This window comes from Rutilus rutilus (genome assembly GCF_951802725.1).
Source record: "Rutilus rutilus genome assembly, chromosome: 18".
NCBI lineage: Eukaryota > Metazoa > Chordata > Actinopteri > Cypriniformes > Leuciscidae > Rutilus > Rutilus rutilus.
The window spans coordinates 20,099,445-20,126,402 of NC_140231.1; the positions used below are offsets into that span (position 1 = coordinate 20,099,445).

General features: G+C 38.0%; 2 protein-coding genes across 2 annotated transcripts in view; one reads left to right on the forward strand and one right to left on the reverse strand.

Moving 5' to 3' along the window:
- Positions 1 to 26,491, reverse strand: part of capn5b (calpain 5b) — a 32,434-nt gene extending 5,943 nt beyond the window's left edge. The window contains exons 1-11 of the mRNA XM_084387789.1: positions 26,405 to 26,491; positions 20,139 to 20,311; positions 12,498 to 12,629; positions 7,996 to 8,204; positions 7,700 to 7,892; positions 6,729 to 6,922; positions 5,376 to 5,453; positions 4,194 to 4,389; positions 3,963 to 4,085; positions 3,577 to 3,773; positions 2,399 to 2,520 (exon numbers count right to left, since the gene is read on the reverse strand). Of these exons, the coding sequence (XP_084243915.1) occupies positions 2,399 to 2,520; positions 3,577 to 3,773; positions 3,963 to 4,085; positions 4,194 to 4,389; positions 5,376 to 5,453; positions 6,729 to 6,922; positions 7,700 to 7,892; positions 7,996 to 8,204; positions 12,498 to 12,629; positions 20,139 to 20,303 (1,609 nt within the window). The 5' untranslated portion in view covers positions 20,304 to 20,311; positions 26,405 to 26,491. The remainder of the gene's footprint in view (positions 1 to 2,398; positions 2,521 to 3,576; positions 3,774 to 3,962; positions 4,086 to 4,193; positions 4,390 to 5,375; positions 5,454 to 6,728; positions 6,923 to 7,699; positions 7,893 to 7,995; positions 8,205 to 12,497; positions 12,630 to 20,138; positions 20,312 to 26,404) is intronic.
- Positions 9,136 to 9,754, forward strand: ompb (olfactory marker protein b; the record flags this gene model as incomplete). The annotated part of the gene is made up of 1 exon (XM_084386423.1): positions 9,136 to 9,754. The coding sequence occupies exon 1, from the start codon at positions 9,287 to 9,289 to the stop codon at positions 9,752 to 9,754; it is 468 nt and encodes a 155-aa protein (XP_084242549.1). The 5' UTR covers positions 9,136 to 9,286.
- Positions 26,492 to 26,958: the final 467 nt, after the last annotated feature.

Below are 26,958 nucleotides of genomic sequence, written 5' to 3' on the forward strand. Positions count from 1 at the left end.
GCATTTATTTGAAATAGAAATCTTTTGTAACATTATAAAAAAATCTCAGTGACCCCAAACTTTTGAATGTTAGTGTATATTTATATTGCAAGTCTAGAATAAATGTATCTTGTTCTTTGGATGTTTTAGAAAAAAATAATGATTAAGAAAATTATATATTTCAATACACCATAAAGAAACAAATACAATGCCATGCATTGAATACAGACAAGTCAGAGATTGAAAAATAAATTAAAAAAGCACTAAGTCCGAATATGAGTTCAGTTCCACCCAGTTCTCCCAGCAGGTCTTTTTTTAACATTACAGTATGTTTACATCATCACTGTGAATTCCACCTGTTTACGAGTGTAGCTAAGAAACAACTCAGGAAGAGAAAACACCAGTTTTCTCTTAGCAACCAAACACACTGTACTCTGATGTCAAACCAAAGCTTCATTCATTAATTTATGACAAATTTCACACAAAACTTCAGTCCCCAACTCCTAAAACACCAAGCCTTCATTAACTCACTGTAATAACTTTGCAATTGTTGTGGAATTCATTTTGTTTTTTGAGGAATATCTTAGCATATTTTGTGATTTGTACACTTTATCATTATACACTTTGGTAAAAAAAAAAAATCACTAAGAACATAAATGTAAATGCAGAACCAGAGTGCTGAGGTGAGAGAAACACTGAAGCAAAAGACAAAGGCACAGACTGACACTAGAGAATTTAAGATTCTAGAGCACAAAGTTAAAAATGAGTCTTCATTTTGCATGACAAATGTGTCACTTTCACTATTCTGTGCTAGAACTAAAGTAAATGAGATACAGTGTGGCAGATTTAGACACAGAATTGGAATTAAGGTTGTAACATGCTCACATTTCTATAAGGGGAAGGAGATGCTAGTGGCTGCTAATATCAGTACCTCCTGTGTAGAAGTCAGAGCGTGTCTTGTGGGAGATCAAGCGGTGCAGCTCTGTGTGCGGTCAAAAGAGATTTCTATGTGTAAAAGCTCCAGACTTATTAAGCATCACAAAAATCTGAATCTGTAATGGGTTACAGGAATAATTCATCATTTACAGTCTGTACTCAATGATGACAGAAAACATTTTTGGGTGAACTATCCTTTAAAATTGTACATGACTGCAGTTTATAGAGCACTGGTTTCAGGGTCTATGGGGAGAAATCAACTATGCAAATTATTATTAGTATTATCACATTCAAATTCAAGGGCATCAATGGAATCCAGAAGCAAGACCTTTTATTAAGAAGAGAAATCATAAATGCAACTTTTATCAAGGTAGATTAATAGTGTTGATCTTCAGCTATTGATTTTATGTGTCTCTAAACACACACTTATGAGGGGCTTTTGCACCGGAGGAACGTTTTCATAGTTCCTGTGTCTATTGGCAGAGGTATCCAATTTTGGCGTGTTTGCAACACAGGAATTGGAAACGAATTTTAGTTTTAGGAATGCCTTTTGGAGAGACTAACTGAGCTTTTTTGCCTTACAAAACACAGGCACCCACCAAGGACACTTAAGACCGCAGCCGCTACCATCAGTCGCACTGCTCTTACTGGCCTACGTCTGTTACATTCACCCCCCTAAACCTCACTCCCATCCGGGTCACGGCACCAAATGTAACCGGCCCTACTCGACCCGCTCCGAGCGGGATTCGAACTGGTGTCTCTGGTGTGAGAGGATGGCGCTAACAAAGACGCTAAAGACCACAGCCGCTAGTGTCAGTCGCTAGCGCGCCTCTTGAAGCCAGGGGAGTGAGGTTTACATGCACAGCTCTTCCTGGCCTACATCCATTACACTCACCCCCCTAAACCTTACTCCCACCTGGGTCACGGCACCAAATGTAACCGGCCCCACTCGACCCGCTCCAAGCGGGATTCGAACTGGGGTCTGCGGCGTGGGAGGCGCGCGCGCTAACAAGGACGGTAAAGATCACAGCCACTAGTGTCAGTCGCTGGTGAGCCTCTTGAAGGCAGGGGAGTGAGGTTTACACGCACAGCTCTTATTGACCTACATCCGTTATACTTACTCCACAAACTAACTCCACGAACATGGAAAACAATGACAGGTAATAGTGTTCTTTTCTCAGCCTTGATGATATGTAGCACTGCACTGCACATCTACATTCCATCTCCATTATCGCGAACCCCATGACACACAACAAAAACACAGCTCCGATCACGGCATCCTCAAATCCTCCAGTCATTTACATCACTTCAGAGTTCCTACTGGCGGTGCGAATGCAACCAGGAAAATGGCCCTAGGAGAAAATTTAGTTATCAGGGGACCGCCCTGGTGGCTAGCTATAATAATTGAGTTCCTATAACTACCCGGTGCGAAAGCCCATATATATATATATATTTGTTACTTGTATAGAAATAGTAGGCATACCTCCATTGGCATCTTGGCCCTGCAAGCCGTCGGCACTTAACACATGCACCTGGGTGACCAGCTGAGGGTAGCCGCAAATCCCAGTCCAGCATGTCTGAGGAGGCTCGTCCAGTGTTAATTCTCTGAGGAAACACAAGCAGGAATGATATGAGCCTTTCTGGCTAGGTACCAGTGTTGTTAATAGGGATGCTACCGAAATTTCGGCTACCAAAAAATTTTGTCCGAAAAAAAACACACAGCTATTTTCAGTTTCGGGCCGAAATGGTTTTGGAGAGCAGAAATCAGTGAGCGAAACAGATGTTTAATTATCGCTTCTCCGATGGCACATTTTGACTGTGTATCAATGACTGTCTATATCGCACACACCACGTGGATAAGCTACAACAGTTAAACACGTCAGCTGTGTGGACACTAGCTGTGGATTGACAGTATTCATTTCTTGATTTTAATTGGTAATGATTTGGTTTCTTAAATTAAATATGTTATTCTGTGCTGTTTTCTGGTGAAGTATATACAAAACTTCACTCAACATTAGCAGGGCTCCTGCCATCCAATAAGCTGAAAGATACATTACAAATTACTGAAATGAATCCTGTCTCATGTAATCGCTCAATCAGTTTTTCAACTAGGGAAAGACGTCAAAACAGCTTGTCGGTTAAAAAAATGTCACTTTATGTTACATTTACAGTTGATTTAGTTATATCAAGAAAGCTATTCAATGTCCATAAACTCATTAGTTAGATAGAAAAAATAACCCTATAGAAGAGCATTTTGCTAAATATATGCACTGAATTACATATCCATTATATTTTACTAAACTCAGTTTTATTTGAGGGTTGATTATTAAATAAATTTGATTATTGAATTAACTTCATTTTCATTTTCCAAAAATTGTAATTAATCAAAAAGTCTAATATTAATACAATTATACAAAAAAGAAAAGAGAAAAAAAAGTCACTTAACATCCTGAATTTTTCCGTTTCGGCCCAGAATTTTAATTTTGGTTTATCACTAACTATAATAGAATATAAATAATAGTAAAATAACACTGCCAGGTACATGTCCACTATGTATTACATATTTCAACTGAAACTGTACATGAAATAAAAACAAGAATATGGCAAAGTGTTAAATAGGACGATGCAGTGCAGGTTGATTTTCTCAGAAAACTAATTTACTTGCAGTCTGAAGGCACATCAGTGAAGACTCTGAGCAGGAACTCTCCTTGTTGACCAGGGTCAAAGGTTGTGGGGATGATGACGTAACGCCCCTCCTTCAGCTCTTTCCTCAGAAAGACGCAGCGAGAGTTGATGTAGATCGACCCTGCGACCTTCTGCTGAGCTGTGTGCATTCTGTATTTTCTGTTCAACTCCACCTAGTGGTTGGAAAGAGGCTTAATGAAGACAGAAATATTACATGGACTGATAAAATACCATTTTAATTTATTTTTTCATTCTTACAGCATTAGCTTTAGTCTCTTATACAATATGACAGGCAGATGTGAAGGCTTGTAATGTGCTGCAATGTGAAATAAAGATATTTATGTGTGCATGTAATTCTGTACCCTATGGATGTCAAATCCAATGGCCAGGTTTTCGCCTTTGCCCTCCTTAGGAGTAGCTCTGCGTTCCTTTTGCTGCAGGCAGATCAGCACCTCATCTTCCACTTTTCTCACATCAAAAACATACTGTGGGCAGAAACATGCGATATCTCACTCCAATGAAACCCGCAAGCTTTAAATGCCACCGGGACAAGAACAACATTTTACAAGGCACATTCCCACAGGCACACTGACCTGTGGGTTTTGCAGAAAAGTGGCTTTATGGTTAATGCAGCCTCCGGAGCGGTTGCGGAGCGGGTCGTCTCGGTGGATCCAGGAACCCCTCATCACCTCCTCCTCCCAGGTCTTATGAATGCTCAAGTAAGATGTGTTTATCAGTCGACACAGGATCAGGTCGGTGAAGTAGTGACAGAAATCCTCAAAGTTCATCCTGGTGATGCAGTTTATAGCCAGCAAGGGAAGTGAAGTTTATGATAACTGGAGAATTTAGGTGTTTATCAGATGCAGTGGTGTACAACAGTCATAAACCTGGGATTCTTGAGATTTCTCTAATAAAATCAGATTTTAAAGCAAAAGGGCAATAGATTTAATATAATAGATCTAGATTAATAAATGCTGTAAAAAATTGTTCATTGTTAGTACATGATACCTAATGGAGTAACAAATGTTAATGAGTTTAACCATATTGTAAAATGTTAAATAATATAATATAATATAATATAATATAATAAACACTCAACAATAATGTTAAATAATATAAAATAATATAATACATATAATATAATATAATAAACACTCAACAATAATATATTTATAAATAAATTAACATTGATCTAGATTAATAAATGCTGTAAAAAATGTTTCATTGTTAGTACATGATACCTAATGGAGTACATTTTTTTAATGAGTTTAACCATATTGTAAAATGTTAAATAATATAATATAATATAATATAATATAATATAATATAATATAATATAATATAATATAATATAATATAATATAATAAACACTCAACAATAGCATATTTATAAATAAATGAACATTTGCTCATTGTTAGTACATGATACCTAATGGAGTAATGAATGTTAATGAATTTAAACTTATTGTAAAATGTTAAATAATATAATATAATAATAAACACTCAACAATAGTATATTTATAAATAAATTAACATTGATCTAGATTAATGCTGTAAAAAAATTGTTCATTGTTAGTACATGATACCTAATGAAGTAATAAATGTTAATGGAGTTTAACCTTATTGTAAAGTGTTAAATATAATATAATAATATAATATAATATAATTTGATAAATATTTTATTATAATAAACAATGGTCTCAACTTTTGGAACCCATCTGATCAGAGACAGTGATCTAGACTGATCTAGAAGGTAAGATCAGAGCAAGCCTCACCAAAACTCTCCATCATCCTGAACAGTGACGCCCAGTTTCTCTCTCTCACTCTTGCTCACTTTCTTCCACTCCTCTGAGCTACAAAACAGACCAGTGATTACTCGGCGTATACCAGACTGTGAGAAATAAACACACACACACGACAGCACTATATACACTGACGACAGCCTGTGTCCATAACCATCAACTAATATTTTCTAGGATGCTGTGAAAAAAATAGAGCACTTCACCAAGTATGGTATTTCTAATCAAGCCCTGAATAAATAATTCATCAAGCAGAAATATTAAGAAAGATTACTTTCACCTCAATAAGATTCTTCTGGCTAGCCAGTAAATAATTCAGAGGCCAATATAAGCCTGCCTGTTGTAGCACTTCAACAAAGAGTGATGAGAAGGATTGTCAAGATTTTCGTCTCTTAAATTACACAGCCCTACTTTAATAATATGCTCTTCACTGCAGTGGTGGATATTCAGGGTAGGTGTCATCAAACAAGCGACAACACAGTTATTTAAATGAAAGGAGGTGGATGTCTAAACACCCTCAGACCTCTGCGTTTCAATCACAGCTGCTTGCTATTTTATACAGTACCAGCCTGCCTTGCTTGATTTCTCAATTTCACACCAGCCAGCGATAAGAATAGACTCTTCGGCTATGTGTTATTTATAATAAAACCATCTCAGGAGGAGGGAGAGAAATGGTTTTCTCTAGTCTCTGAGGATGTATAGCACAACACTGCAAAAAGAGTAGAAAAGGCAAAAAAGACAAATCATTTCTGTACATGCTTGCACTGTTTTTGTAGCGATTATTTAGAATTGACTGTTGGGAAGATGTGTAAGAAGTGTCTGATTACAATGCCACATCGTAAAACAAGTGCTCTGAAACATTGAGCTTTGGCACTCATGTGGGAAATTTGGGTTTGAGTCTGGCTTGCAACTTATCTCCCTTATCTCTCAACATTTCCTGTCATAAAAATGGCAAAAAAGAAAAAAAAGCCATTGTTGATTATTGTTGACACCATACGCCAATGAGTCCCAAACTTTATGTCAGCCTTGACCAACAATATTTACTTGAAGTACCCTCTGATATTTTATGTTAATATTTCAATAATTTTACAATACATTTTGCATGTTCTCGGTTCTCTGATGTTGGTTAATCGTCCCATGAAACACAGGTAAACAAATAAAAAAAATATTTTACAATTTTTTATTAATTAAATTAATTAATCAATCAATTATTAGCTTTTCGTAAACTCACAACCCCCCAAGAGTTTCATGAAGCACAGTTTGGGAAACCTGCTATACGATATGGTCTAGATGCTATACGACCTCCAATCCAGGAGGGGGCAGTCTCACCTGTCACTCCAGGGTCCACTCCACTCCTTCTCGCCCCACGGGTTCCTCATGCGGATCATTTGTAGCTTTTCTGACTTGAAATACGCCAGAAGGCCATGTCCCAGTCGAACCTTGCGAACGTCGGTCACCGCATATGCGTGTCCTTTCACTAACCCACATTCCAGTCTTGCTTCCATGTCCTCTATTGTGGTTGCCTGACACACCAAAGGTCAAATTTCAGTTAGTTTGCTGAACACTTGACATTATAAAGTCTATCTTAAAGCATAATCATCGTTACCCTTGATTAGAATGCAAGCACAATCACTGTCTGTGAATTATCGATTATAAAAACATGGGCCGTTATTTGATGGTACAGGGAAATATAGTGATGTTAATCAAAAAGAAAAAAAACAAAAGCCCTGAATATAAAGTGAATCTTGATAAAGTTGCTTCTGTTATGAACACCAGACAATCTGCTTAAATTATAACCCTGTCTGGTACATCAGATAATGCTGTTTAAATTGATTCCTAAATGATGCCTAACACACAATGGAGTTCTCTTAGTGGACTCAAGTATTAAGAGGCATTTTCTTTGATATTTTATAAAAAAAAGAAAAAAAGAAAGAAAAACCTTTCATCTATAAAGATGAATTTTCACAGACCATTGGTACGCAAGTCACACACAATCAGAGATTGCTTTGACTTTGAGAAAGTATACTTTTATGAAAGAAAATACATGAGAGCAGAAAAAATGATGGATGGCTGGATGGATTAATAGATGGATGAGTGTCTGAATACAAATCTTGACAAACGTGAGACACATGAGACAATAACATGTACAAAATGTGCTCTGGGCTTCCACAATGTATTAACATGGGCATAAATATAATAATAAGTTTTAATTAAAATGTACTAAAATAATTATAATAATAAAATAAAATATAAATATAGTCAGACTTGCGCAGATTATATTGCAAGTTTGTATCTCTCACCCTGATAGAGCAGCTGATAAGGCCATCTCGATTATGGACCTTGAGCACTCTTTCAAAGAGCTGGTTTCTGCCGATTTCATCCTGAGCAAACTGGCCCTCCAGAAGGTCCATAGGTTCCGACACACCACCAGTGAAGTCCACCAGGGCATCGGCCGTGTTCCCGCCATCCAAGGCTTCATAGCAACCATAAACTCTTGATTGGTATAGAGAAAGAATTCAGCATCACTGTCATCACACTTTAATGTTAATCTCTGTATATATTTTTTCTTAATTTGTCTGCTGCCTGAACTGCTTACTTGGCATAGGCTTTTTCCACAAGGGCACTCCAGAACTCGTTGCTATCATTTGAATGGCAGTACACCAGCTGGTTGTCCACTGTGGGGAGACGGTCATCGATCACCACATCCACCCAATCCCCAAACCGCCAGAAACGGAAGTGGAATATTCCAGCATAAGAGTCTTCCTTCTCTGGATCCCATTCCTGCTCCTTCCAGTCTGGAATAACCTTGAAACACACAGAAGTGACATGTAGAGTTTACTAAACGTGGTGACAAATCACAGACCTATTTAGTGTAGTTATTATTATTTATAAACTATTATAGTATTTATTAATATTTAAAATTTGCTTTTATTTTTATACTTACAGTTTTAATTTAAATTTTAGTTTAAGTCTTAGTAAATGTGTTATGTGCTTTTGTCATTTCTATAATTTTTTTCTTAATGTTTATATATATATATATATTTTTTTTTTTTTCTTCTTCTTTTTTTTTTCCAGTGTGCTTTTTCATTTTTTATTTAATCGTCAACTACTGTGAATGTTATTTTTCGTTGACCAAAATATGTTCGCAGACTTAATTAAAATTTTAGTCAGAGGAATATGGATTAAAATGAATTAAATATGACATGAAAAAATATTGACTAATTTTAAACTATATTTTCATCAAAAGAAATAATATGACAGCAACACCAAAAAACTGTATAAAAATGAACACTAAACCAGATGAATTTCCAATATTGTTCAGTGTAATATTTAATGGATCATTTAAAATGTTCATAAATGCAGGTAGATGCAGGTTTTCCTCAATGGCAAAGTCTATTGTGGGTAGGACACCAGGGTGATTTGGAGGCTGTATAACAGAACTACATCTCTTTCATCCTGAGCGAGTCCTCTGGGACAGGACAGAGATTAGATTTCAAGTACACCTGTGTGGTAATTGTTCCAAGAGGAGCAGGTCCATTATCTGGACACTGTGATACTGACTGCAGCGCACAGTTCTGTTAACCTCTAACAGAATCAGCTCCTGTTCGAGGTAAACTTTATGGACAGGTGAATGTGAAACAAACACACATGTAGCAAACACAGATGTCTCAAATTCCCTCTTGAACCCGGCATTGCTGTTGCCGAGAGCAACAAACATCTAAACAAAAACTCCCAGTGTGAAATAAGTTGGTTTCAGAGCGCAAAGGCTCATTGTGGCACGTATACGGCAGGAGACATCAGCAGAGAGCCGAGGAGGTCACGCGGTGGATACCAAGCCTAAGGAGAAGAAATTTGCAGTCAGGTTTCAAAACATCTTCACTAGGAACATGTCTCTTGAGTTGATGTTCAACCCTGACACACAGCTGACAGAGATCATGCGTCTGCGCGTACAGTCCCTGCAGCAGCGGGGCCAGAAACGCCAGGACGGAGAGCGTCTACTGAGGCTCAGCGAGCACGTCTACCGCCTGGACTTCTCCGAACAGGCCCTGCATTTCACCCGCTGGAACATCCGCATGTCCACCCCTGGCCGCCTCAACATCATTGCCACCTCCCAGCTCTGGACGCCCGACCTCACCTATCTCATGACCCGCCAGCTCCTCGAACCGACAGGGCTCTTCTGGAAAAGTGCAGACGACGATCTCATCCAATGCTACGAGGCTGATGCCCAGGAGTTCGGCGAGAGGATAGCCGAGCTGGCCAAAGTCCGTAAGGTGATGTATTTCCTGTTCGCTTTTGAAGACGGCTTGAATCCGGAGAGCATCGACTGCTCCATTGAATTCCAGATCTCCAAGTGAGAGAACCTGAAGGGTACGACAGCTTTATCGGTCTGCTTAACCTAGACCTAGTACTTTAAGTAGTTAGACCATAAAATTATGTTCCTAAAGACCTATAAAGTTATGACAAAGTCGTGAACATTTTATGCAATTTGATGAGCTGTATCTGTGTGATTGATTGTTCATGTTTAGCTGTTTTTGTGACTGTGATGAGACTGTAATGGAGTTAACCCACTATAAATCACACTAATAATTCAAGAAAATCTAAATTATTCATGAATAAAAGCAAAACTTGTGCTTTTAGTAGTCGTAGTCATAATTTATGCAAATAACTTTCCTGGGTTATGATGGTAGTGTCCTTGAGGCGCCCCAATGTCCGCAACAATATTCGAAAGCCACATGACTCTTCCAGTTGTTCATGATTTTCTGGATAAGGATTAACTTAAGGATAAGAATAAAAAAAAAAAGTAATAATAATAATAATAATAATAATTATATATATATATGTATATTTATAAAATATATACAAATGTATAAGATTTTATTAATTTACAAGACTTTTCCAGATTTAGAAATTACACTTTCATAATGAGACTACATGAGGTTTTTCTAGAGACTGTGGTAATACTGGTTCTTAAAAGAAAAGTTGAGGGTGTGAATTCAATTTGAGTTGGTTTGGTTTATTTTGAATTATTTTAAGTTATCTTGTGGCCGCCTTGGAAGTTTGCTGAGGCCCCCTGGTTGCGAGCCACTGCCCTTGAGGATGTATCCGTGCTGAGTGCATGTGATTGGGTGGGATAAAAGGTTGCTACAAAGACACAGGGCATAGATAGTATCACACACACACTCTCATTTATCAATGCCCGACCCTGTCAGGAAAACAAATGGCAGGACGGGGGAGAGGTGTCACATGGGAAAGCCCCATAAGTCACCTCCTTCATGGTGATGTGTGTTTCTAGGGGAGAGAAAATGTTTCCCCTGGCAGGAGAAAACACCTCACACCCTGAGGCGGATGCAGGGAGACTGAAACTTAACATTTAGGACTAATTAACAGCACTCTTTACCTGTCTACCACCACCAAAGCTACAAACAGGAACTGAGATGCAGTTACAGTAGTACCGGCTGGGACTACAAGGTTTGTGTGTGTGTGTGTGTGTGTGTGTGTGTGTGTGTACATTCATGAAGCCACAGGTGGGCAGATCTGTCCCCTGTTTAACCATCATCAGGTAATGGTTTCTAACAGAGCACACAGCTCCTATGGCAGCCTACAACTTACAGCTGCTAATAGAGCTTATACATAGAGACTGTTTTACTTACAGCTTAACACACTCAATATACAAGATAACATATAGATATACATATTTTGACAGACAAGGCTTGACATCAACACCGGCCAAATGCCGGTGTATTTTAGCAGTGGCGTGTAAAGCAGTCATTCCTACTAGCCACATTGGCGGGTTGAATTTTATATATAATACTGTATATACATTTTTCAATTGTAGTCTTTTAAAAAGGCATCTGGAATAATAAACTAAGTGTAATGTAGTGTTGTCAGAAATATAGATTTTTCTATACATCTCGATACTGAAATATCTGAAACGCTTCCGATACTTGTTTTCCACAGAATAGATACACGATACCAGCTGCGCTTTCTCGCTCTCTCATGATCTCTCCGACAGCGAGACACATAAACCCGCCTCTCCTCACTTACTCATTTCATTTGCAAAATTGAATATTGTTGGTGTTACAGGGCTTGAATTTCGGCGTGGGATTGCGCGTTTCGCACATAATTTTACTCACACCCAAAGTGTGAGCACATAAAGCCACCTCTCAGTACTAAATTGAGTTATTTTTCCCTGCTTATTACGCTTAAACAGTTAAATACACATGGAATAATACACAGAAACCGGTACAAAATATATTTGTAGATTGACTTACATATGATAATACATTTTGGTTGCCAAGCAAAATAATAATAAAATAATAAAATAACATTACATTACTGTCACGGTCACTACATTTCCCATCATCCTCCCTGGCCCTCACCTGCATGCTCTTCCTCTGTTCATTGCTCAGTTTCTTGCCACTCCTTCATTAGTTAATTTGGTTCAGCTGTATCTTGTTGGTTTCTATGGTTACTGTCATTGAGTTAATTTGCCCCAGCTGTGTCTTGTTTCCCTGATATGTTCTCTGTGTATTTAAGCCCTCTGTTTCTTCCTGTTCCATGTCTTGTATCATTTACTTTAAGTTGATGTGTGGTTATGTTTCCTGGTCAAATTTTTGAATTAAAGTCTTTTATCGAATCTCCATCGTTGTGCGCCTTATCTCAACCACCTTAGCCGTAACAATTACATACATTATTTTTTAATAACTATTATTTCAATAATTTATGATTAAATAATACTATAATAAAGTTATATTATCATATAATTTAACATATTGATATTATTATTATTATTTAAATGGCCTCCATATTCAAGGACGCTCTCCTTATCTTGCAAATTTATCAATCCTGAGTATTTCCACACAATCTTCCCATAGTTGCACTTATACTGAAAATCAATGGACCTTAAGATGGACTCTATTTTAAATGCTGTTCCTTCATCTAGCTCTGATTCAAGAAATCCCAAATATATATATTATCTAGAATGCCAAATATTTTGGTATCTCTGGATTTTTTTCCGTCGGTGCAGGAGCAACGTCGCAGCTTAGAGGGAACATTACATACAGGATATACACACATTTACACACTCCACTAACTTACTTTCTGCCACAGAGACTCTCGGGAAGCCAAGCTGGTGCAGGCCGCCACAAACCAGCAGTTTCCCAGCTGCCCTTGGTGCAGATCATGGGCACTGATCCCATCCACGAACAAGTGAGGATCATCACACAGCTCCTGATGGAGAAACAGACACAAAGAGAGAGAGAGAGAGAGAGAGAGAGAGAGAGATATTTTAAAATATATATTTTAAGAAAGACTGCAAAGACCATGGGCCAGATTTACTAAACAGGGCACATTTGCGTAAGAGCGTAAGAGCGCAAAACCAAAAAATTTGGGATGGGATGGGAGTGGAAAGTTCTGCGCATGATCTACTGGCAAATGAACACAGACACAGCCGGATCATTTCCATAATGAACACAATCTACCAAGAGCAGCACAAATTAGCTTTTGGTTCAAGACATGCTTTTTTTTGGTCGTTAAATAACGGTGCAAATACCAGTAAATTGACTAGTGCAAACCTTAGTAAATCACCTTGCATGATTCATTTAAATACTCTCCTCCCATAAATGTTGCGTCTGAAAGGGAAACTCCTACAAATGCATATGCAATAAGGTCAGTTGCAAAAATAACCCTGTCCACACCTTTTCAGTGCTAATGTTTCACTGCTTGTTTTTAGTAAAAAAAATAAATTGACACCAAAAGAGGGTTTGCACTGGTGCAAGCTGTTAGTAAATCTGTCCAAATCTGTTTGTACTTTGTCCAAAAAATATAGTATACCTTCATTTTGATTAATGAAAAGGTGAAAACACAAAAAGTACTTGAAAAAGACAGAAGCAGGGCACAGGCTCTTTAATTAATTTAATAATAGTTATGAATGAAGATGAAGTAGTGCAGCGCTGAAAGCTGTTATAAATCAAATGACTTTTGTTCTGACAGCATCTAGCACACCTCTGCACCGGCCTCGTCACAACCACACATAGCCCAGAAACAACGGGGAAGGAGTGAGATTTGTAGTGACCTAAAAGTAAAGGTCTGGGTCCCTTTAAACAGCTGACATACACTCAGTGACACAGTGCACAGTGACAGCAGCTGAGGGGAATGTAGCAACTCACAGGCTATAGCTCATTCTGCCTCCGTGTTGGAGATCTCTCAGAGGAACCGCCACAAATGAGCCCTGGTAAAAGACTAAATGCTTTATTAAGCACCTAACAAACCTGTAATACCTTTTAAAAGCTGATTCTTCTGAAAACAGACAGACAGACAGACGGATAGATAGATTCATGGATGAATGATAGATAGATAGATAGATATGACAGACAGACAGATGACAGATAGATAAATGCAATGGCCCATTCATACAAAAAGCCATTTTTAGCCGTTTGAACTAATAGAATGAATAAATGAATGAATGTACTAGAACAGTGTCTGATTTCGCCTAAGGAGCCAGGATGCACTAAAAATCCATATGAGCATGACACCCCTCCTGGTTCGGTTGTTCTCTTGAGGTATAAAATACATGTTCTCACAGTCCGAGTCCTCTCACAACACTCATTTGTCTTTCACATTGTGCTATCCGAAATCATTTCCACAGCTCAGCAGGCGAGGACTCTCCTCGCTACCCAGCCGGCACACATCCAGCCCAGCACTCACACGTCACACCAGCAACATTTCATTCTTTCAGCGCTGGGCTTCTCTCACCTCCTCAACAACTCACGCAAACCACTAGAGATGAGACATGTCATCATGCCCCCATGGTCTGTGAGAACGAAGTGCAATGATTTCAAATTGATGAGGCAAAACACATACACACTGCACACGCCAGACACACTTCTCTATTTCAGAGCCAAGAAACCTAGACGCGCGACACTGAATCTCTGTTTTTGTTTGTGGCCTGCATATAAAGCTTGGTACACTCACAGTGCATGACTGATTTTCCATCAGATCCTCTGATATTACCACTCTGTCAGTCATTACAGAATGTTATCCAGTCAAAGCTTGATTCAAACAGACAGGAATACAAATTTGTTTTGGTGCGGCGAACTGGTTCAAGCCACTGTTGTCCCTTTAAAAGCAATGCTAGATCATTTTGAGTTTCATTGATCTGAATAAATATCAATGATTCATAGCTGCTTTCTCATTTCTGACAGTTCTTTAGGATTCAGATTTTTGATCAACAAGTGAGCAGCAATGAATCTAACAAATCTGTTTAAAACCTTAAAAAGGGCTCTGACTTCAGATTAATCAATAAAACACTTGTCTAATATACGTCAGTTGAGTGTGCATTTGAGCGAAAGAAAAAAACACATGAAAAAAGAGACATAGCTAAGCAAAAACCATCAAGCAAAGGTATTTTACAGCTCTAAATCAAATGAGCTGCCTTGCTGTCTACTCTGTACAAACATAGCTATCTAAGGCGGTATCCGAACTGAAATATAGCTTATAAAACAAGATATGACATATTTAGACTGTTTACATAGGCAGTACAAATACAGCTGTTCACTCTGGCATTAGCATGTTGCTAAGCTAATGCCATCATAGGCTGCATAAATGGTAATGAAATCATGCTAACTGCTTTCATCTATTTTTTCAGTATTTAATGATTTTTTCCCCTCAACATTTTACATCCATTTTGGTTGGAACAGACATTTTCACCAAGTTCATAATCTTTGAAGGCAATATAATGATACTGACTACAATGTTGTTATTGTTAACTAATACTAAAACTATTAAAAAAAGTAAAATAAAGCTGAAATAAAATACAATAGAAATCTTTGATGAAAAGCCTAAAACATTTTTTGTTAAACTTAAAAATTTGAAATGTTGCATTGGCAACAAACTAAAATTAAGTTGACATACTAAAACAGAAATGAAAATGTATTAAAGCTAAATATAAATATAAATATAAAAAATAGTCTCTTTTTTTGGGGCCTTATGATGCCTTAAAATGTTTTTTAGTTTTTTTACAACAGGCAGCTCACTATAAGTTACCTCCAGTCAGGCTAACCTATAGAAAATCTTAATAGGCCCCTGTTGTCACAGGGGCCAAGACAACACCATTTGTCTCTAGCGTGCAATACATCAATCTTTATTTGACGAGCATTTAGTCTTTTCAGTTTTTTGTGATTACCTTCACAGCTAAAAAGCCTGAAAATGGACATAATATCTCAAAATCCTTCACAAGTCCATTGTCTCCCCTGTTCACTCATGGAACAAAGGACCCTGAAACAAAGACACTGACAGAGAGAAAGAAAAGACATTGTTTGTGTGTGAATGCTCTTCAGAGGAGGTTTTTCAGTGTTGTGGGTTGGTAGCTATTATGGAGTATTGTTTGTGTGTGTGTGTGTGTGTGTGTGTGTGTGTGTTAAGAGGATGGGTGAGCTGACTGATTCGAGTGCAAGGTCATTTGAGTTATAGCTCAGCCCTCCAGCCACCTCTGCGAACACACACACACTTTTTAATCATAGACCAAAATGGCATCCAAGGGGCAACCCTCTCCTGCGGCTTGGAATTTCATGTGTGTCCGCTTATTTCGCATTATCTCATGTATTGAGAGTTCACACACTTATATGAGTCATACTGACTCTGTCTTGGCCAGCTTTGAAAGGGAAGACAAATCGGACAGCCAGAACAATCCTAGAATCAATGAACACAAACTCAGACACCATCGAGCCCACAGTTTGGATAAATGACCGTCTATCACCCATTCCACTGGCTTCAACTCATAAAACATAGTTTTTCTTCTCTCTGGAGAGTAGAAGTGGCCAGAAATGGCAGGAGGGAAGGCAGAAAAGGAAGCGGGTGGGAGTGAGGAATGGTAAGTGGTTAAAAAAGCGTGATCAAGGACCCAAGGGGGGAAAGGCAGTGAAATATGAAGCAGCTGCGGTGAACTGCATTAAAGCTCCTAATGGCGTTTACTCATTCAGAGTGATTTGTGGCAATGTCTTCAATCACGTCAAACACGGATAGAGTAAGGAGCATTTCATTTTTACAGTTCAGGGACAACAAACAACATGTCAATGTGTGAAATCACTAGGCTCCTCCTTGATGTTGAGTGATTTAAAGTCAACATGGAATTAAAATTGACACCATTTACTTTCTTAATACATGTTCTTTGCCTTATTGTGCATGGTTTATCCACATGTTATTCCAAAGAAAAATAATGTTTTTATGATGTTTAATGTGACACTGTGACTGGAGTAATGATGCTGAAAATTCAGCTTTACCATCACAGGAATACATTCTAAAAACATATAAAAATAGAAAACAGGGCCCGGTTTCCCGATAACGCTCACTCTTAGCCTGCTAAGAAGACTCGAAAGATATATCTTACCAAATTTGTTTATTTTCCTAAGTGTGTTCCCCGAACTATACCTTAGGAAGCCGCTTAAGATATACCTTCTTACGTGGGACGTGACCAGGCGCTGTCCGTGCCAATGGTGCTGAATTGTTTGAAATCGATGGCTCGAGAATCAATTATTCTCTCGTGCAGGGGCTGTTTATGTGAAAAAGCGGTCATCTTTATAAAAGAAGCACTTCAGAAATAGTTGAAATTTCAATTTATTATGATTATTGGATATTATAAAAAATAATTCAAACTATAATAGCCTATAAAAGCGTAGCCTACATATTTTAAAATTGTAACATATAGCCTATTGCTGCCACAATAACCTTTTCAAAAATTTACGTGCCGCCTTTTCTTTCCCATTTTTGTTCGCTGAGGTGGAGCTGCGATGAAATATTGTTCTTGTGTAAATACTTTCCAGAATTTCAGTAATAAAAGTTTACATCTTGCGTACGGTGCTCGGCAGTGATCAAAAAGGATTTAAACCATGAATTTTGAATCTCTTGTAAACTCGGAGATGTGGATTCAGACGGCAATTAAATTACCACACGACCTGTTTGTCAAAAAACAGAAGGTACTAATTTTGCCAGGGCCAAAATTAATTTGGCCACTGATATTATGGATTCGGACGGCACTAAAATCACCGACTTACCCCTGTAAATGTTTAAAATACCGGACGAGCCCATGAGAAACAATATTAGCGTCCGAATAGGACTTAACTGACAGTAGCCTATGCTTTCACTGGCCTTTAAAAAAAGCGTTTTAATTCAATTAATAATATTGTATAATAATATAATTAAAAATCTAACAACAATCAGTGTAATGACAATTTTATTCTTTGCATGAAAACACTTGAATTAGCCTAATTTAATACTGTCTGGGTGTATTAAAACTTCAGAATTATATTCATTTAGACCTGCAACAACGCTAAGAGAGAGCTACGAATGGTCCAGACCAACCTTACGAAAGTGTGACTTACAAAAGATATACTTAGCGTACGAACGTTTCGGGAACCGTCCCATAAGGTTAAGAGAGAGGTTAAGGAATAGGTTAAGAACTACTTAGAGATAAGAACGCTTTGGGAAACCGGGCCCAGTTCTTTTAAATTGTGATACTATTTTACAATATTAGTCATTTTACTGTATTTTTGATCAAATAAATGCAGCTTTGGTGAGCTTATGCGGATTCTTCCAAAACATCAAAACATTTTACCAACCCCAAACTTTTGAACGTTGGTGTAGTAAATGCAGTCATTTTATAAGAATTACAGTAATAATACCACCATATAAACTGAAATACATCACATCACAGAAGTAATAAAAAAGGGATAGATTGAAGAAGTATAGATTGTGTAGCAAGACAAACATACAGTAACTTGACAGAACCGTAATAAACCGTAAATAAAGTAAATAAAATCTCAAAATTCCAAAATATTCCTCACAGTCCCGTTAGCATAAAAAAAAGAAGCAGGAATCCAGATGCAAAAATAGTCTGATTATGATTAGTCAGTCTCTAAGGTCTTATGTATCACTACAACACAATGAATGTTATATTTGCACTGTCTGCACTTGATTCCTGTATTCCCACATTCCCTGCTGCTGCTCCTGAGATCATTAAAAAGGTGAAGATTTTACCTTTGAAATGTTGAATTGTGGTACAGACAGTACCAATCTTAGTGTTGACTTCAATTATAACCTGTATTAATGGCCACAGGAGCTGCTGTTGGTGCAATTCAGACGCCCCTTCACTGGAACATTTCGCTCGTGTGTTTGAGCGAGCGTAAGTGCGAATGAGATTCTGGGTCGGGCATCGTTCCAGGAGTGAGTGAGTGAGTGAGAGAAAGGGATAATTGACTTGGACAGACTTGACACTTAGTATGCCCCTGGGCAAGACAGGCGCAGGGGGGGAGTATCACATTCCTAGCATCTCTGGGATTCGAAATGTTACAGATAGTTTTTTAGGAAGCTGCAATGTATCGTTAACTCAGTAATGAAGCACAGGAAAACCATCATGATGCTTCAAGAAGCCTGTTGATGGCTGTTTCCCCGCAGCCATTGAGGTTTTACAGATCTAATGTGTCCTTGTGGACTAACATTGACACTGTATGGTCAAAAACAACCCTGTGTAACAATTCTCAGAAAAACAAAGTCCAAAACAAAACAAAAACTGTAATTTAGTTTTGGAATTTCTGTGTCATCAGATGATGGATGACAGACCTCCATTATGGATGAATGCCTCAGGCTGACCTTTCCTTCTGCCTTGGCTTGACTAACACAGATTATTAATTATACTTATGATGAATCACGAACGATATGTTACTGATCAACATATATATTGCTCGATAACAAGCAGAATCTTATTTTTAGCACATCTGTGCTGTGCTCTAAAATTTCTCAGCATCTTGTTTGAGCATGACTATAAGAAAAAAGAAAGAAAGCATGCATATATTTTTGCAACTGTAAACTACATTTAATGAAATGCATTCAATATTTAAGCATGTATTAGTCATTTAAGCAGAATTAGCAAGTGGTTACAAACTTGTTTTGTCTTGGGTTGGGGTCAGTATAAGATTGGTTCATGTTTTTGAAAGAAGTCTCTTTAATTTACCATGGCTGCATTTATTTGATCAAAAATATAGCAACAGTAACATTGTGAAATATAACCGTTTTCTATATATTTTTCTATATTTTAAAAAGTAATTTATTCCTACGATGGCAAAGCTGCATTTTCAGCATCATTACTCCAGTCTTTAGTGCCCCATGATCCTTCAGAAATCATTCTAATATGCTCAAGAAACATATCATCAATGTTTAAAACAGCTGAGCTGCTTAATATTTTGCTTGAAATCGTGATGTATGATATATCATCAATATTCTTTGATGACTTGAACGTTTAAAAGAACAGCATTTGTAATAGAAAAATGTTTTTAACATTCTAAATGTCTTTTATGTCACTTTTGATTAATTTAATGCATCCTTGCTGAATAAAAGTATTCATTTTGTACCCAGCTCAACCGGTAAGGTCATTTTGACTCATTTTGTAGGTTTTATAATTCCTGTAGCAGAAACACCAGACAAGCTGAGCAAAACATATATGGTAGAATTATGCCTAAATAATGTCAATGGATTTACTTTAAAAGGAAATGAATGAATATGTTCATTTTTAAGGTTCTGGTTTAAAGGTTTAATAAAGCAAAATCAGTATCTTTCCAACCTGGAATCTGCTTAAGAGCCTCTTGGGAACCTGGGAATCACAAGCATTGCAGGCCTCCTTGTCTCATTCACATTGCTATCTGCTAAATGAATAATTGCAAATGTAAACGGTGAGTTCTAAGGACTGACCGCGGGTCTTTTCCAGTGCACGCGGCCAATCCTGTTACCCAGGTAGAAGAGCGAGTCGTCCACGGCCGGAAACAGTGGGTCCTCAAACAGCGCTCCACTCTGTAGACACTGCCTCTTGAGGGTGGAGTAATGCTGCCCCTCAAAGGCCTTCACAGACGAGAACATCTTTCAGCCTACAGAGGGACAACACAAACAGAGAGAAAGAGAGAGAGAGAAATGCCTATGTAAGACAGATGCAGTACAGAAACAGCACAAGGTGTTCTCATCACCTTCTTTTTCAGGAACATATGTGCGTATTGCAAGCATGACTTTCTAGCTTGGTGTCTGTTCATATTGCTCACAAAAACAAGTGGACTGAAATCTCCAGTTCTATAATTATTGGGTGGCTTTATGCACTTTCTGGAAGTATGGAAGAACAGGTTTTAGTAGGTTGAAACGTTTGACAGGTTAGCAGCATCAAATCTTTTGTTTGAGGCACTTGAGCTAACTAGATATTTACAGGCACAAATATATATTCCCTTTCGTTTTTTTTTAAGTTGACCATCATGTCATTATTTGAATTCATTTTTCCATATTGATGTAATATTAAGTTTCATATACACTACTGTTCAAAAAATTGGGGTCAGTATGAGTTTTCTTTTAAAGAAAATATTAAATTTATTCAGCAATGACGCATTAAATGAATCAAAAGTGACAGTAAATAAACGTTACAAAAGATTTATATTTCAAATAAATTCTGCTTTTTAAACTTTCTATTCATCAAAGGATCCTAAAAAAAAGTGTATCCCTGTTTCCACAAAAACATTAAGCGGCACGATTGATTTCAAGATGTTAATAATAAGAAATGTTTTTTGAGCGGCAAATCAGCATATTAGAATGATTTATGAAGGATCATGTGACACTGAAGTAATGATGCTGAAAATTCAGCTTTACCATCAGAGGAATATATTAAATATACTAAAATAGCTTTTATTTTTTCTATTGTAATATCTTACAATATTACTGTTTTTACTGTATTTTTTGATCAAATAAATGCAGTCTTGATGAGAATAACCAAAAACATCTTTCAAAAACATTACAAAACCGTATCAACCCCAAACTATCGAAGTAATGTATATCTTAAATGCCAAATAAAAATAAAACAAACTCTATTTGATCACTACACATTGATCACATTGGTCAGATGTCTAAGTGGGCAGTTCTGGGCCAGAATAAGCGGCATTGTGGACCAAACAAAGTCATACGTGCGCACCTGGCCAGACTCCATGAGACAGAGAATCTGAAAACGCAATTAGACTTGACACACAAAAGATATACGGTGACAATGAAACTGCTTTTTAGAGATTGATTGGAAGGAACACGTCCCTCTAGTCTCGACAATCTGTCTGGCAGGAGGAGATGAAGTCACACGGCAGGAACTGTACCTGCAGAACAACCATGTCACTGTGCCCCGGCACTGCTGTGACACTTTGCTTTAAATCCAGGTTGAACTGGAATGTATCATTAAAGAGTTGTATTCACCACAGACACTGGTAGAGCAAAAGCGATGCCTACTGGGATGAGTGTGTCGGATTAACACCCCTCTTCCACTGACTGGGGAATACCTTTTTTTGACTGAACGAGTCTATAAGAGCTATTCAAGAGTCTGAAAGTAGTTCAGATGACATCTTATCCAGGAACGCCACATACAACACGCCATTTATGTTCAAATATACAAAAAAGGATCCTTCCGTCCTATTCTCTGCACATTTCCGACGACTTGTCTGAAAAGCATGGGCAGTCTGTCAATCACAGCTCTCTCAGAGGCTAGTTTTGAGAGCCGAGCTGCGGTGAATTATTCATCTCCATTCCCAAACCTTCAGGAACATTAATTCTAATTTCTGCAGAGAAAACGTAAAGACGTATTACCCAAGATTTCGGATAATAACAGCTCCATTAGATCGTCACGCAATATCAAGTTAGCAAATGTAGGATGAAGCTTCTTCCATATCTTGATGATCTCGTTAATTGGCGATGATAATAATTACATCATATTTGCATGTTATACAAACAACATTATGATAAATTATGTTCATTAAAGGAACGTTGTGGATTCAATACAAGTTACATAAACTCGACGGAATTTGGAGAATAATGTTGACCATCAGTGTTGTTATTAACTAAAACTATTAAAAATCATTTCCTTTTTTAAATAAAGCTGAAATAAAATTTAAATTTTTTTAAAAAAATTTAAAAAAAGGTTGCAAAATATAAATATAAAAACAAAAACATAAAAAAACATATCAAAATAAAATTGACGAAAGCACATAAAGTAACTAAAAACATTTTTTTTATATATAAACATAAATGTCAAATCAAAATGTTTATGCATACTATAAATATATATAAGAAAACTGATTACCACAAATAATGTTTCCATTTTATTAAAGAAAAGCTAAATCAATGTTACAGTGAGCAACTTAACATGAACCTTATTACATGAAATCTTGTTGAAACAAGTGTATTATTTGTGCTGCTAAGCTGTTTAAATTCATTTAGCAGAAGCTTTTATCCAAAGTGACTTACAGTTGAGAAATACAACAAGCGATTCATCTAAAGAGGCAGTAAACATAAGCAGCACAATTAAAACAAAGTTTTAGTCATCGTTCAAGTTAGAACAAGCTAGAACAGGGAGGGATTAATGAATAGTGAGAGCATAGAGGAAGTAATAATGAAAGCATAGAGGAAATATAGTATCTATAATTTTTTTGCAGGCTCCAGTCAAGTGCTCACGGAAGAGATTATGTTTCAGCTGTTTCTTGAAAATTGTGAGGGATTCAGCTGTCCGGAAGTGGTTGGGAAGTGATTTTGTGCCTCTCTGCGATGGAACAACGAGACGCCGCTCACTTACAGGCCGAAGGCTCCTTGAGGGCACGTAGACTCGTGAGAGAGTGGACAGTGGAGGTAGGAGGGTGCAGAGCCCGTGGCCGTCCTGTAGGCAAGCACCAATGTCTTGGACTTGATGAGAGCCGCAACCGGGAGCCAGTGCAGAGAGATACACAGAGATGTGATGTGTGTTCTCTCTCTAGGCGACCCGCCGCATACTTGATCATCTGTAAAGGGTTTGATTGCACATGTTGGAAGTCCAGCCAGAAGAGCTTTGCAGTAGTCCAGCCTCGAAATGACAAAGGCCTGGACGAGAAGTTGTGTTGCAGGCTCAGTTAGGAAAGGCCTGATCATCCTGATGTTGTGGATATGCTACAAATTAATTTCCATTGTAAGTGCCTCATTATGAGCCAGATTTTTGCTTCTTTTTCCCCCCAAGAAATGTGGTAATCTATTTTTGTGGAAATCAACATTAGGCCACAAATGCAGTTGACTGAGCTTAACTTACACTGAACCCTGAATTTTCCTTCTAAATGCTTTTAGCATATCTTTTTTTCTTTAGCAGAGAACTTGTGAGAGCATGGCTAGGGACTGGTTAGGTACTGGAAACGCTGTTAACTTGATTGTACAGTACACTTGACTGGAGAACCTGGGGAAATGAAAACACAGCAGTTGGACTGCCAGCACGGCAGATGGTGCCTGGCCTTGTCTCGTGACTGACTCGTGACATCAGTGAGATGTCCACCACACAAGCAAACGGTCTCTCCTCTACACGGTCCTAATATACAGTAGGCAGTGCTGATGCTTGCAAGTGGAATTCAAACTTCAGGGTACCAAACAGTACAACTGAAAGATTAAAGTAGCAAGAATATTATGTGATTATGCATCTGTTCAGAAGCACCATATTGGCTTTATGAATTTGCAATGTTAAAACTAAGCTGACAGATGTAATGTGCCAATTGAGACCGATAGAGGCCTTTTGACTCTCTCTCACACCCAACTTATGCACCGCTAGCTCATAAAAGTTTATAAGCGGGGTAGTGGAATGATGTGGTTTATGGTCTCAGCTCTATTATACATTGCGCTTAATTTGAAAAAAAAAAAACAGACAACAACAACAAAAACAGAGTGAGACCCAGAATATTGAGTTCCTGAAGAAAATGCACTGTATGAATCCCTCGGGACAGCAGGGCCAACATGGTGCACTACCTACTGAAACTCCTACTGTGGCATTAGAAGTGTAGGTGGTAAAAAGAGTGAGAGCACAAGAGAGGAAGCTGCACTGGAATAGCTGGCAGAGAAACAGTGTGCACCAAAGAGCTTGATGAAAACCCCCTCCCCTCTCCGACAAATCACCATTTCAGGGTATCCCAGCTGCGTCACTGCAGCCACCTCATGAATACATTTAGTATGTCATCTCACAAGCCATACAGTACACCTAGAATCACCCCAGTACTCTATGACTCCTTGTGCCTAAAACATGCATTGCTGAGTCCATCACTATCGCAAAATATGCTCAATTCAAAATGAACTGCAGACAGTGTTGGATGCGTTACTTTTGAAATGCAATCTGGTTTCTGATGACAAATTGAATGACTTTAGGTAATATAATCTCAACACTTCTGGATATTACTTCTTATTTATTTGGTGTCACAAACAACAATAATTGTGTACTGTTTTGACAGAAATACACATAAAAAATACATTAACAAATGTGTTGCTCATGGTTAGTTCATGTTAGTTAATACATTAACTAATGTTAACAAATGAAACCTTATTGTAAAGTGTTACCCCTTTTCTTATATTATCGCATGTTTCGCTAAATAAATATTGAGCATTAAGTACTAATTAACACTCTTTTCACTAAACAATGAACTAGTTTGACTAGTAAAATAGTAATGTTTACTAGCCCTGCTGGAAAATACAATTTGGTGGTTGTAATTTGGAACACGGTGGCTGTTTTTTAGCTAGTCTAAGATAATCATCATTAGCTGGTAAATAAACCAGCTGCTTGTTAGTTATCACATTTATGGTGGTTAAGCTGGTTTATATAATATTGTGGCTGGCTAAGCATCTAATGAACAGACTGGACCAGCAATAGAACAGAACTAGTTAGAGCAGTAAATTAGTTATTAGCCCAACTAAAGAATCAATCTTAACATTGTAGTTGGTTTAGTCTAAGATTATCTTAGCTGGTAAACCAACTTGGACCAGCAACAAACATGCAGCTATAAGTTAGTTGGTCATTCCAATTTGAGGTGGTCAGGCAGGTTTTAATAACATGGTGACTAATCAACTAGCTAATGACCAAATGTGACCAGCTAATGACAATCAACTAGAACAGAACTAGTGAACTAGTTAGAGTAGTAAAGTCAAGTTTACTAGTAAATGTTTTGGGGCATGGCTGGTTTCTAGTCAGCCTAAGATTGTCATTATCTGGTAAACCAACTTGGACCAGCAACAAACCAGACACTAATTTGTCATTCCAGTTTAAGGTGGTCAAGCTGGTTTTTAGAACACGGTGGCTGTTCAACCAACTGACCAACTAATAACTAACTAATAGCCTAATCTTAGATCAGATAGAAACCAGGTACCATGTCCATATAATTTGACTGTATACTTTATGGAAAACAAAATTGCTTTGCACAATGATACAGGACTCCTCCTTGAAAGATATAAATAAATGAATAAGCAAACAAATGTATTACCATTGCGTGATTATTAATAGTCATCAAATGTATCTAATTCATAAAAAATATATTAAAACAATGTAATGTATTATAATTACAAATACTTCATCTGATTAGGCCAAACAGCTTACATTACTACCCAAATATTGACGGAACTGCACAATAAGGTTTTACGATTCACACACTAAACATGTCATCAGATAAAATTTTTTGCATTAACAGTTCTGGGTTAAAACACGTTATGTTCCCGCTAACGACCGAGGGACTACACTCCTAACAGACCGGTGGTCAAACTTATCTTAATAAGAAACGCAAGGCGTGGGGACAACTAATTAACAACGTGCCACGGAAAGTGATTTCCTTTGCTGTTCAAGAACAATTGGGCTCTGCTTTACCCGAACGTACCGAACAGATGCAGTAGGCTTCCAGTTCACACACTGGCTTTAAAGACATGACAAATTGTGCCTGGAACAGCCAAGAATCTCCATCAAATAAGAGCGCGATATTATTATTTTTTCGCCGCTGCACGCGTCCCGTCAGGTGGCAAAATATACCTCTCGCGCTCGGAATTAACATAAATCAGCGCGCTCATCTCGTTTGTAAGGGTAATTGCAGTCTTGCATTCTAAACCGTGTCAAATTCGATCGGATGTCACACACTGCTAGTGTAATAGATCAACACGGCCTCGTTGCTTGTGAAATAATCCAATACCTGAGCACAACTCCAGTCCCACGTTGGCGTCTCTCTCTCCGGTCCTCCCGGGATCCAGCGACGTTCTTGCGGTCCCGTGCAACCGAGGCTCTTCTCCGAGCTCCGGATTACTCTCACGCGTGTATGGGAGGGGCCTACGAGCGGAGGGGGGACTCCTAGTCTGAGCATGTGCGGCGGGGTAGACACCAATGTATGCCCAGACACGCATTATGTCATTTTTGCTGAAATAGTGCCATTATTCAATAGCATTGGCGTGTAACTCAACATAATTCTACTCTTGCAGACTCAGTATACTGTCCATCTCATCAGCACCATGGACAGCGGCAGTGTACATTTCTAACTTGCCACTAGGGAGATAAACTAAGCAGAGACTGTGACCTGATGGGTAAAACTACTGAGGAAAAGACGCCTGAGGCCTGCAATTCTCTGCAATAACATACAATGCTGTGAATCATGATGATAATTTAATCACTAAAAAAAGGAATTGGCCTGAACTTTACATTTTCTTAACGCAATGAAAGGCACATTGTCTGCGATTGGATGTTCAGAGCTAG